General features: G+C 43.8%; 1 protein-coding gene across 3 annotated transcripts in view; it reads right to left on the bottom strand.

Annotated features, from left to right (window-relative positions):
- The window catches only part of LOC147431103 (ribosomal RNA-processing protein 8-like), a 28,277-nt gene extending 16,648 nt beyond the window's left edge, over positions 1–11,629 (bottom strand). For 2 of the 3 annotated variants that reach the window (XM_086493748.1, XM_086493750.1), the window contains exon 1: positions 11,130–11,628. In XM_086493748.1, the coding sequence (XP_086349874.1) occupies positions 11,130–11,492 (363 nt within the window). In that variant the 5' untranslated portion in view covers positions 11,493–11,628. Of the gene's footprint in view, positions 1–11,129 lie in introns of all 3 variants that reach the window. The other variant, XM_086493749.1, reaches the window with a different exon arrangement.
- Between the last annotated feature and the right edge of the window lie 2,089 nt (positions 11,630–13,718).

The following is a 13,718-nucleotide window of genomic DNA, read 5'->3' as shown; positions in this document are numbered from 1 at the left end:
TTTTTTTCCTTCACTTTACATGGAATGGGTATGTTCATGGTTTTGTGTTGGAGATGGTTTCAAGAATTTTCAGCCATGGAGATTCTTAAAGACGAAAGAAGCAGGACTCTAGACGAAGTTGAAGTATCGAAGGAGCCACAGAAGACTTTGAGTCGCTTTCGGCGCGGCCCAGAGAAGCAAGCGTTGCAGACCTTTATGAAGTTCAAGTACCGCACGACCCACACATCAGAGTGGGCCGGCGAAGAGTCTCTTCCAGGATTCCGGATGCTGTTGGCGATCTCCCTCGACGCCATACAGTTCGGTACCAGTACCTCACTTTGAAAAGGAGGGGATGTCACATGACACATCCCAACCCTATGTGTCCGTGGACAAGCTACACCACAGCAGGGTTCAGCCAATCCAACCAATTTAGATTAGCAGTGATTTGGCACTTTTGTGAGTCTATTCGTAGACCGTGCATGCCCAGTCACTGAGTGTAGATGCATATCCTCCGGTTGCACACAGCATGATCATCAGTATTCCCTTCAGGATCCATCAGATTCAGTCAGGGGAATTTTCCGGTGCATTTAGCCTATTTCCCTATTTTTGGTATTTTTCACTTATTATTTTTAAGTGACTTTCCAACAAAAGTAGGTAGGGCAATTTTGCTAAGTAAATATATAAGCAAACCCAAGTTAGCACTTTCCGGCAAAAGAGGCAGCAGGAGCTTCCCGCTTGACAAGCAACTTCTCAGCAATACCCCCCAGCATCCCCAACGTTTTTGGATTCCATCCTCGCCGGGCAAGTTCCCATCCTTAGCGTTTTCTCAGCATCAGCCAGCGTTTTCCATTGCACTTCCCGCCGGCAACAGCAGATCCCTTGCATGATCGCCCCCCCCCCCCCCCCCCCCGCGCCCCCCAGCACTATTCAACCCTAGCGTTTTTCCCCAAATCAGCAGTAGCGTTTTTGCAAGCATCAGAGCACATCAGCGTTTTGGTTTTCTGATTCAGAACAGCCTAGCGTTTTTGGCTAGCAGCAAAGGACATCAGCGTTTTTTATTCTCAGCCCTTACCGTAGCAGATACACATAGTTTTCAGCCTATGACATAGTCGCAGATTAGCCCCAAGTTGGTTGCAGATGTTCCCCCATTTTCAACCATAAAAACGCAACCAAAACAGTCATTTTCAGCCACCAAAACAGTCCCGAAATTCAGCGATTAGAAGATCACAGATTTCAGCCTACGTCGTCGTCGTCGTCGTCGGCATAGTCCCATTGCATCAGTCCATTGCATACGCATTCTACACCTTTGTGCAATCAAAGTAGACCACTCTCGCCGACGAGAGTGGGGCCTTCGGAAGAGGGTTTTACAACCTCTCGGGTGTCGTATCTCCTCTCTCCTTCTCTCAGTCTCATTCACTTGCACACACAATATCCACTCACTTTGTTCGTGATCATAGCACTCTCCATAAGACGGAAGGCTCTCTCCTTCCCTAAGAACTAAAAGGAACCTTGAGCAATAAAGATCACTAATCTTGAGAAAATACAACATTCATTCCGCTGCACATTACACTTCGCAGGCCCACTCTGATGTGTGGGTCGTGCGGTACTTAAACTTTATAAAGGTCCGCAACGCTTGCTTCTTTGGGCTGCGCCAAAAGCGACACAAAGTCTTTTGTGGCTCCTTCAATGCTGCAACTTTGTCGAGAGTCATACTTCTTTCTTCTTGGAGAATCTCCATGGCTAAAAATTCCTGAAACCACTTCCAACACAAAACCATGAATATACCTATTCCATGTAAAGTGAGTGGAAAAAATCTTGTCTTCCTCAAAGACTGTGCATGCAATGTAGATGAACATAGAGACAGAGTGACCATCCGTTCATCAATCACACACAAACAATGAGATCGAATCATTCTCTTATGATCTAGAGCAATCAACTATGGCAAAACACAATGGAAATGCCCACGCTTGGTGCTCATACGTTCATGTGCTCGTTCGGAAACTGTGTCATGCCAAGAAAGAGACATGGAAAGTGACTTCCTTACATACATACTTTTCAGCTTTTCATGAACAATCCGCATACATTCGTGCTCATTCATGAGTGAAACGTGCTCAACGTACAATATGTCATGCCTAGGAAAAGAGATCACATAAAGATGCTGACGAAAATACAAGAAACGATCACGAATGAAACACTCGTACAATGCGTGCGTACTAATCATGCGAACACATAATACTTCCTGTGAGGGTTCTTTGGACCGAGGTTCGAGAGCCAAGATCGGTTCTTTCTGAAGGGGTTCTTTGGACCTCGACTCGAAAGTCAAGATCGATCCTTCATGATTGATCGAATCTGCAACGAGGTTAGCTTTGCTAGAAAAAACAGCCACTAACACATCATCCTTGTGAACAATCACATCATCTTCATGCAAATCATCATGCTTGTGAGAAATCACATCTTGATCATGCAAATCATCATGCTTGTCATTGGCATCCAAATCATCATACAAATCATTGTGCTTATCATTGTCGTTCAAAACATCATGCAAGTCATTGTCAATCAAATCATCATCATGCTTCACACAATTAAGCAAATCCTGTGTGTCATGCTTTGGAGAAGAAGAGACCGAGAGAGTCTCCTTTTCCTGATTCTCTTGCATCTATGCCTGAATTTGAGAAAAGAGTCACAACATCTCTTGCATTCTTTCTTTGGTCTCGCATCAAATTCTGCTTGTCTTGCATTGTTCTCGCGATCAAATTTGGCTTGACTTTCTTTTTCTTCCAAACGTGCTTGCTCGCTCTCACTCCTTATGGCTGCCATTCCTTCTTCGTATTCACGATCTATGGCTGCCCTTCGTTCTTCGTAGGCCTTTCTTTCTGCTTCTCTTTCTGCTTTTCTTTCTTCGCGTTCTAACTTTCTTTCCATAAATAACTGCCTCAACTCCTCCATAGGAGTTAGTGCAATCTTTGGCGTAGATGGGGAAGGGGAAGGGTCGGAAAAACCTCCTGGTGGGGAAAATTCTTCTTCGCCTCTCTCATGCTCATCACCTCCAAGCGAAGTATCCATTTCGCTTCGAGTGACGACCATTCTGAAGTCGTGGGTTCTTGTGGGTTCTTGTGGTCTTGGGTTCTTAAGTTCACGAGGAACTTGGGTTCTTGAGGGTCTTGGGTTCTTAAGTTCACGAGGAACTTGGGTTCTTGGGGGTCTTGGGGGCTTGAGGTTCTTGAGGGTTATCTTTCGCTTGCAAACCGTGTTTGAGAAGGATCTTCTCTTCACCCAAGTTCTACTCCTTTCTGCGGGCGCACCCCTTGGCGGCCTTGCGCTCACACCAAGGTTGCTTTTTCCCACCTCACGTCGATTGGCCGGCTACACGGTCCGCTCTCAAAGAGTGAAAAGAGACACAAGGGGAGGTTGGACAAGCCCTTCTTTCCAGGGATTCCTGTCACTCTTCAAAAACACGAGTAGGAATCGACACGCCCAAGCGAACTTGGGTTCGTGCGACCTCAACAAGCAAAAAAAAAATTCTTGTGATTCTTGTGGTACTTTCCTTGAGTAATACAGAACACTGCCAAAGCTCTGATACCAATGTTACGTGCAGCGGAATGAATGTTTGCGCTTTGCTCAAGATGAGTGCTCCGAACTGTGCTCAAGGTTTCTTTTGTTATTATGGAAGGTAGAGCCTTCCGTTCTTAATGAGAGAATGCTATGATCACAAACAAAGTGAATGGACACAGTGCGTGCAAGTGTATGAGACTGAGAGATAGAGAGAGAAGAGAGATACGACACCAGAGATGTTGTAAAACCCTCCTCCGAAGGCCCCACTCTCGTCGGCGAGAGTGGTCTACTTTTGATTGCACAAAGTGGTATAATGATGATGCATGGAAAACTGATGCAACTTAGGACTATGTCGGTGACGACGACGGGGATCACGACGGCGACTTTAGGGCTGAAATCTGTGGTCTTCTATCTACTGAAATCTGCAAATCTTGGGGGCTGTTTTGCGTGGCTGAAAATGACTGTTTTGGCTGCGTTTTTGAGGGCTGAAAATGGGGTACTTCTGCAATCATCTAGGGCTGAATCTGCTACTGTCATGCATGTTGAAAACGCTGACCATCTGCTGCCAAGAAGGGCTGAAAATAGAAAACGCTGCTGTCCTTGTGTAGCGCTAGCAAAAACGCTAGGGATCTGTGAAGGTTGGCGATGTCTGCAAAGCTGAAAACGCTAGGAAACTGTGGCCGATGAGGGAAAACTGAAAACGCTAGGGTCAAGGGGAGGTGGTGACGAAGTCCAAAAACGCTAGCTTGAAGGGTTGTTGGAAAAACGCCAACTCTGATGGGTCCTTGATGGTTCTTGCTGAGAAGGTGCCTGTTGAGCGGGAAGCTCCTGCTGCCTCTTCTGCCATTTAGTGCTAACTTGGGTTTGCTTATATACTAACTTAGCAAAATTACCCTACCTACTTTTGTTGGAAAGTCACTTAAAAATAATAAGTGAAAAATGTCAAAAATAGGAAAAATAGGCTAAATGCGCTAGAAAATTCCCCTAACTGATTCTAATGGATTTCTGATGGGAATTCTGATGATCATGTTGTGTGCAACCAGAGGATATGCATCTATTGTTAAGTGACTGGGCATGCACAGTCTACGAATAGACTCACAAAAGTGCTAGATCACTTCTAATCTAGACTGACTGGACTGAACTAAACCCTGATCATTCTGTAGCTTGTCCACGGACACATAGGGTTGGATGTGTCACTTGACATCTCAGACTCCTCAGAACCCACAACAGTAAGAACGGTCAGAATGGTAAGAACGGTAACTCTTCTAGCCAATATTCCTCTAATCCTTCGGAAAAGAACTCTCAAAATGAATCTAAGGGTAAAGCTAACACACCTGCTAAACCTAAGCTCACCCCATATGAAAAAGTTGCACAAGGAATTATAGGAAGATACATAACAGCAAAAGAACAAGTCATTTATTATAAGGAAGGTCGATGTTATCAATGTCACGTCAAGGGTCATATAAAGAAGACATGTCCTGAGAATAAATCCAACGAACCTAAAGAACCCACAGAACCCACATCCTTTATTAATGTCATCAATGAGAACACTCGTGTGTCCCAAGTTTCTCATGATCATCTAGTTGATGAGTCTCTCATGAAGTGTTATGGTCATGTGAATGGTCAACGCATGGTGATCTTGTTTGATTTAGGCATATGCATGATGTGATTGGTGCCTTTTGTAGAAAGAGCCCGCTTGGAGGTTAGCCAGAAAACTCCTCTCAAGGTGTCGGGCTTCGCTCCCGGTATGGACTTTCTCATTACGCGCGAGTGCCTTCTTGTGTTCTTCACTATCAGCAAGCTTCATTCCGTAGAAAATTTGTAGTGTCCCTCTTTCAGGATATGATATGATTTTGGGCTTTAGATGGTTTCGTGAGCATGACCCTCTCATTGATTGGGCCACAATATGCTAGCTCTAAATGCCAAAAGTGACTCTCCCATATCATTCGTGGTGAGGAAGTTATTCATTCTTCACCTCTCATTTCTAATGTGTAGGTGAAGCTTGAAAAGAAACAGGAGAAGGAGACTCTCTCAAACCTTTCTTCTCCAAAGCACAACACACATGTTTTGCATGATAGAGATGTGATTGTTCACAAGGATGATGGTTTAGCTGATGATTTTTCTAGTGAAGCTAACCTTATTGCAGATACGATCAGTCATGCAAGTCCAATCTTGGCTCTCGAGCCGAGGTCCAAAGAATCCACTCCGGAAGTATTGTGTGTTCGCATGATTAGTCCACGCATTGTTCGAGTTTCTCATTCGTGACGGTTTCTTGTATTTTCGTCACTATCTTTATGTGTTCCCTTTCCACAGGCATGTCGTATTGTACGATGCACATGACTCACTCACGGATGAGCAGGGATGTATGTGGATCACTCTCGAAAAGACAAAAAAGTTTGCATTCAAAGAATTCACATTGTTTTCCGATTGTCCGTTTTGTCAATCACTTTTACATGTTTCTTCCTTGGCATGACACAGTCTCAGAAAGAGCACGAGCAACATTGTCCATAAAGCATTGGCATTTCCGTTGTGATTTGCCACAGTTGATAGAGTTAGATCAAAAAGTCAAGTTTCGGTCCCACTTTTTGCGTATGTTAGATGAATGGTTTGGCACTCCGTCACGTTGTTCATCTGCATTGCATGCACAGTCATTTAGGAAGAAAAGTATTTTCCCAGTTACTCTACACGGAATGGATATGTTTATGGTTTTATGTTGGAATTAATTTTCCTCATTGGAGATTCTTGAAAAAGGTGGACCCACGTCCATAGAGCGTTGAAGCCGCCATAGATCACTTTGCATCGCTTTCGGCGCGGCCCAAAGAACCAAGCATTGCATACCTTCATGAAGTTCAAGTATCGCACAACCCACACATCAGAGTGGGCGGGCGAAGAGTTCTTCGCAAGATTCCAGGAGTTGTTGGCGCACTCCCTCTACGCCATACAGCTCGGTACCAGTACCTCACTTTGAAAAGGAGAGGATGTCACGTGCACATCTAACCCTATATGCATGTGGACAAGCTATCTCAGGTCTAGGGTTCAGATCAACTTAGGAAGTGTTTTGGTACCTTTGTAAGCCTGTGCACAGGCCGTGCATGTCCAGGCACTTAGAGTAGTTGCATATCCTCTGGTTGCACACAACATGATCATCAACATGACATTCAATACCCATCATGAGCATTTTACAGTGCATAGAACCCTTTTTCCCAAAATACCCATTTTTCACTTATTATTTAATAAGTAACTTTTGTTGGAAAAGTGAGTAGGGCAGATTTGCTAAGGCACTATAAGAGAAACCTAGCGCTAGCACTTATTGGCAGAAGAGGCAAAAAAAGTTCCAGCAACTTGCAGTGCACCTTCTAAGCAAGACCGACAGAAGGCCCTAGCGTTTTCAGCCAGCAGAAACAGAGAGCGTTTTTGGAACTCCCTTCCCTAGCGTTTTCAGCAACATTCAGCCTAGCGGTTTTCATCAGTAGTAGATCCAACCTGGCGTTTTTCAGTTTGCAAACCTAGCCTAGTGTTTGCAAATTCTGGCGTCAAATCAACCCAGCACATCAGCGTTTTCAGTTTTCAGCACTTAGCCACAGCAGATTTAGCCCTTAGCCTCGTAGATCTCACCTACCCGAAGATCCTCACCGTACCGTTGAGTCAGCCAGCATTTACAGTTTCAGCCCGCTGTTTTCAGTTTTCAGCATCTGCGTTTTCAGCGCATCGTCGTCGAGTCATCGCCGTCCTCGTCGGCACAGTGTCAAAGATCAGCAGAAAGTCAGCATTTGCAGATTTCAGCATTAGCGTTTTCAGTTTTCAGCCCGTCCTCGTCCTCGTCCTCGTCATCATTGTCGTCAACATCGTCGGCAAGTCCATTGCATCTAGACCATTGTACCAAATTTGTGCAATCTATAGCATAGACCTCTCTCGTCATAGAGAGGGAGGCCCTTGGAGGAGGGTTTGAGAACCGTCTGGTGTCGTATTCTTCTCTCTCTCTCTCTCTCTCTCTCTCTCTCTCTCTCTCTCTCTCTCTCTCTCTCTCTCTCTCTCTCTCTCTCTCTCTCTCTCGGTAACACATGCGATTATTCGAGCGGAGGTAGCCGCCCCTCCTATAGAGATTGAGGCTCTTACCAGATCAGTGTCCTTTATGCACAGTCTATGGGATACACAGAGGCAGATATACTAGACTGGCTCTTGAGTCCTCTAGACAGTTAGCGATGCAAGGAGATGCATCATGTTGGTATGCACAGATGACCTCATGGTTTCAGAGGCATGGTCTCAACATGGATAGATTGCCTCCCTTTCGGCATTCCCTGGATGCACCCTCCCTGCCAGTCACACGGACGGAGATCACTAGACTCATTCGTCGAGATCTTATACAGTTGGACACCAGGAGGACATGGGTAGAGCCGATACAGGAGTTGGGCACGAAGATGGCTTTCTACAAAGAGCACCTTCTCCAACTTTCAGGGGATGGGTTTGTGACTCGTCCGAACTACATGGACACTCATTTATCTCATGGTCTGCGATGTGCTATTGGTCAGATTCGCACATCCTCACACCAGCTGGAGATTGAGACAGGTAGATTCAGAGGGATACCACCAGAGGCTAGGATATGTCAACTATGCGGTAGAGAGCCAGAGACAGAGCTACACTACATATGCCACTACACTGTGTATTATGAGATACGAGGGCGCTTCCATTGCTTATTCAGGGAGGGTTTTGGACCCCTAGATAGAGTCATGAGGTATCAAGACCAGAGATGCCTTGGCTTATATCTACTTGAGCTACACCGACATAGAGACAGTCTGTTGGGGAGACATGGAGTACGACAGTCGCAGAGACAAATCACAGATTTCTTTGGATCGAGGGAGCCAAGAGACCAACCACCAGCACAGGGTTGTACCCACATTCATACCAGAGGCACCCTCATTGACAGGGCGATTGAGCTCGGGAGATCGAGAGGATTCCAGACGACCACGACCGAGACACAGGAGCACACTACATCGACGGAGACTCCAGCAGAGGATCAGAGGCATTCTAGCACGACACCCAGATTGTCATTGAGGGCCTATTCTACATTTTCACATCTCACATTTCACACTTCGTTTAAGTTTTCATTTTTACTTTTTGTACTTGTACTTCAGACATTGTATTAGATTCACCACTTTGTATCTGATGGTCTCATAGGTCATTTTGGCCTTTTGAAGACGTTAATATATCATTTCATTTCTCTCTTAGCACCTTCATTCACAGTAGCAATCACTTTGTTTGTGATCATTGCACTCTCTCATCACTAAAGGAACGGAAGGCTCTCCTTCCATAAGTAAAAGGAACCCTTGAGCACAATTCGGAGCACTCATCTTGAGCAATATCAACATTCACTTCCACTGCACCTTACACCTGTCTAAGAAGAAGGGGAAAATTGGCTCTGAAAGTCCATGAAGCATGTCCACATGGCACATAGAGCCATGTGCACGTGACACGCTTGACGAGGTTTAGCCGTCCACTCACCTCTCAAGTTGGCCATGGAGATGAAAGCAAAGCCGGCTGCAAAAAAACTGAAAGTGTACTTGCAAGAAGAGTTTGACCACGCTCTTGAACAGAAAGTCAATGAGATGATGAAGAGCCAAAAGCAATCTTAGAAGATAAGCAAATCAAAGGTTTACCCCGGCTACCTCGTCTAGCAGTCAACTTTCGAGGAGGCTAGTAGACTCATGAAGCATGTTTACTTCAAGGATGACCTTAATTCTCCGTCTTCGTCTTTGTCTTCAAAAAGTTCACAGAGTTCCTTTACCTCGGATTCCAGCAAGGAGGAAAAGAGGCAAGCGGAGAAAGGCAAAGAACAGCAAGAAAAGCAGATCCAAGAAGAAGTCTAGAAAGCATTCTGGCAGTTCTGAGAAGGACACTTCGTCCTCTTTTGACAATTCAGACAATGATTCCCGCGCCAACGAGACTATTTATGTTAAGAAGAAGAACCACCTTATGAGACCAACTCAGTATGATTACTTGGAGAAAAAGAAAAAAAAAGACCAAGGAGTTCAAGGACGGAGGTTAAGCCATACGGTTTGACATTTTTTCAGGTTTCAAGGATGCCCATCGAACTCTGGCATACATACAACAGTTTGACATCGCTTTTTCGGAGGGTCGTTTCTTAGAAGCCTCTAAGGAACGAAAGGTGGCGTCTTTTCTTAAAGGTAATGCTCAGACATGGTGGTTGACCCTGCTCTTGCACAAGAAAGGTAGATAAAACTCAAAAGACTATTCACTTCGGCATGATTAACAGAGAAGTATGAAGACAACGTCATTACCGCCTGGAACCATCTGAGAATGATACCTTGGCTACTTATTGCCAATGGTCTTGGGACACATTTTTGTCAGTAGCTTCTTTTTGGAAGATCCCCTTTCTGGAGCAAGTGGAGCGTTTTTGCTATGATCTACCAAATAAAATTTGGCGGTACCGTTTAACGCAAAAGTCTCATAGATTTTTCGGAAGCTCATGGAACACGCTAACGACAATTTTTCTATGCAATCGGCACCTTGACTTATCACGCGGACAACCCAATGTCCACTTCAACAAAAAAATCTTCTAGCATGAAAAAGAAGAAAGGCGAGAAACAGAGGAAGAAATCCACCGGCCAGAAATTGACAATAGAGCGACGTGCAGAGTACTACAAGGAGGGCATGCAACTTTGATCGAGGCCACCAAGAGTGCTTTTGGGGCACTCAAGATAGCAACCACATATGCACCATGCTTCGCCCTTGCCTCTTGGAACAAGCCCTTCAAAGTTTGGACACGCGAAAGTAATATTTCATTAATGTTGTGTTACTACAAAATAAACACCTGTTTACATTTCTCTCTCGTAAACTAAATATAGTATGAAAATTTATTATGTCTATGATAAGGAGCTTCTCTTTGTCATTCATGCATTAAAGCACTAGAAGCACTTTATTTATGGGCGTGAGTTTGTGACTCGCACAAATCACCCAAGCACTTAAATGGTTTTAGCTATGCCTAGTGCACATTGAAGTGATAGGCAAGCACAATGGTCTCAATTTTTTGAACAGTTTAGTGATATGATTTAGTATGTGCCTTGCAAAGCTAACCCTATTGCACATGCATTAAGTAGCAAAGGGAATATTCTCTCTCTTGGGTGTCATTCTTTTTTCTCTATTCAAGGTGTTGCCTTTGCTGATCATAAAAATGACTCGCAATTTGAAAAGCATCGGTTGAAAGCACTAAACACACAAGGTTAGTGCAATTATGTGATTCGTGACAATTGGCTTTTCTTTAAGAACCAACTATGTGTCTTACGTTCGCATAGAGCACTGGTTCTGTATGATGCACTTTTATATGTTTACACAAGAGAGGGGTGTGTTTACACAAGGGCGCTGCATCATAAAAGCTTTCTCTATTCTGAATGGTTGCCCAAACTTTTGTACTTTCAATAGAGACTGTTGCTTCTGTCTGACCCAGGCTAAGTACGTGCATGTGACAACTGTCCTCAGTTGGCAATGAATAACTAATCCACAAGCACAATACGGGTACTAACAAACCCCTACAAAATTTTCATGGTGCGAACAAAGAAAAGTGATGCGGAAAACATACTAACCTTTTCAAGATAGCTCTTAGGTCCTGCTCTGGGAACGAAAGCCTGCAGAGGTGGCAGCTTTGAACACTTATCTACTTGTCTTGCAATATTGTGCGATCCATAATTTTTCTCTGCTTCATCTTCCTCTACTATATCTTCTTCTTTGTTTTCCCCGTCTTCTCCTTCTTCTACTGCTGCTGCTGCTGCTCGTGTTCGTTCTTTAACAGCCACAATCAGAGAGGTTGCCATTCTACGTTTCTTGAGAAGAGGATTTTCGGCGGCATTGAAAACTCCAAGCGCATGATGGGAAAGCTTGAAAAATACACGCGTCTTCCTTCGCTTCTTCTGTCCTTCCAGATTCGAAATTGTCCTGGAACCTCGCATTCTGCTATGCTTCAAAAGAGGTAGCCATGGCGCGGCGGAGTCGTAAGTTGAGGGCTAAGAGTGGCAGCGAAGAAAGCATATTTGAACTCAAGCTAGCGGGAGGAGGAGCTAGTGTTTAGGAAATGACTGAAATCCAAATTATTAGCCGGTGAAACATAGAACCAAATAGTTGAAAAATCGTGCACATTTGCAAATCGTTCCGTGTTTCCATCTCGACAAGGAGCTTGCTTGGTGGGCCTTGCTGTATAACATCTATAGAATATAACAAGACATGTGCAAATTGACATTTAGCATCTAGCATTAAAGAAAACAAAAGCACGAGTAATTTTGCAACGGCGGCACTGCGTGAAAGGGACATACATTTAAAATATGCTATTATGTTTATGGCAAGAGAGAAAGTTAAGTGCATTAATTAACAGAGATTAATTGAGAGATTTAGTTTAGTTTCGAAGAGAAGCATACACATTTTAAAACTCTTATTATGTTTATTACGAGAGGATACAAAGTTGTGTGCATCAAATAATAGAGATTGATATTAGACCACGTGCATTGGCTAACAACTGTATGTAAGGAGTTGCGTGTGCAATTAACATGTGCAGATCTTGATCGATATTGAATGTATAGTTCTGAAAATAACGTCGAAGTAAAATGAACCAAAGGAAGCAATGTGTAAACTCTAAAACAAGCAAATTGATAAAACAGTAATGAACTGCAACAATAAATGAAGTGCTTTACTAAGCTAGAATGTTGCATTTGTGTTTTTTAATTGTCCAATGTACATGCCAATATTTGAGTCAAGCTACAAACAAGCAATGTGAATAGTTAAACATTACATCTTGCAGTGAAACATCATAGATTGAAATTGCAAGGTATGGTGGAGAGCTGGCACTGTGGTCTCTCCAAAAATTATAAGAAACGGAAGCCGTGCCCTGCCTCGAAGCATTTATGTGTTACTCCAAGCAAACGCATAGACATGGGGAATTGGATACAAAAAACAAACCTTGTAGTGTTGTCGAGTTGGATTCAAGCTTGTGCAATGAAAAAATCGAGTTTTGTGAGTAGATGTCCTCCCTGCCAGACACAAAAAACACGCATTAAGACAAATACAAGAGATGTGGTATGTTGGCTAAACTTAAAGAGAAGCAGATCTAATTGTATGTTCTATGTCGAAGGTCCGCTACATAAAAGAGTTATGGGTGCTTTTTGGTAGATTTTTCCTTGTTATAATTGCATTATCTCCCTCTCGTTGGCCGTCAATTCCTTCTCCTACCTTATGTTGTAGGTAGCTTCCTATTTGTAGTGCACCTCTCCTTATAGACCAAGCAGGGCATGTCCTCATGCAACTCGTCGGCAATGCAATAGCATGCTATCACACGTAGGGTCTGTTCTTGGGAAATGTAAGGGTCTTTCCAAACGCAGGGTTTTGTTCATGGGACCGGCCGGATTGCTCACCTGGGGCCGCAACATGGAGCTCTCTTTCCAAGGTCAGATTCAATCGAGCTTGCATCGGCTGGAAAGTACTCTCGCCTGTTGCTTTCCCTATGTAAGGTTGCATGAGAATTGGTGTTTTGAGTTCGGCCAATCAAGTGAAAATTGCATCGTGAAGTGCACCTTAGTAGTGTTGTTGATGGGCCTTAAGCGCCAGTTTGCTCAAGACATAATTGTTTGCTCCAAAAAACAACACTGAAAGCAGTCTCAGTCTAATAAAGTTTTGGCATGTGAGAGAAAAGAAGAAGCTATTCATACATACCTCTATGGTTGTGAAGAAGTTGGGTTCATATGAGATAACAAGTGGCGAGATGATGTAGTCACCACATAAGATGTGGGGTTCGGTGTCAACACCCAGGGTTGATGTAATGGGGTTCTCCACTAGAGGTTGGCCGTTTGCTCTTTCATCCTTTTGCACTCATACATGCCACCCTACTTTTTCAATGGCATCGCGTTCGCCAACATTGACCTTGTTAATTGAATGAGGCATCACCTCCAGGCCTTGAACTCAACTTGCTTGTTCCTTTTTTTTTTCAATTCCAACATTATGTGTAGACCTTTTAGGTAAGTTCTTGTTTTTTTTCCTTTACTTAGAAGCTTAGCATTGGTTTGCTTTGACAAAAGAAGGAAGACCAACATTCAGAGAGATTGAAGAGTATTTTTCGTGTGCAAAGGGCAATGAGCAGCATTCAGAGACAGTGAACAGACTTTACATTGTTGGGAGGGTTTGCCAAGGGC

The sequence above is a fragment of the Adiantum capillus-veneris genome, chromosome 21 (genome assembly GCF_014529385.1).
Source record: "Adiantum capillus-veneris isolate H3 chromosome 21, ASM1452938v2, whole genome shotgun sequence".
Classification (NCBI taxonomy): domain Eukaryota; kingdom Viridiplantae; phylum Streptophyta; class Polypodiopsida; order Polypodiales; family Pteridaceae; genus Adiantum; species Adiantum capillus-veneris.
The sequence above is the reverse complement of the archived record's forward strand: the minus strand, read 5'-3'. Positions and strand labels throughout refer to the sequence as shown.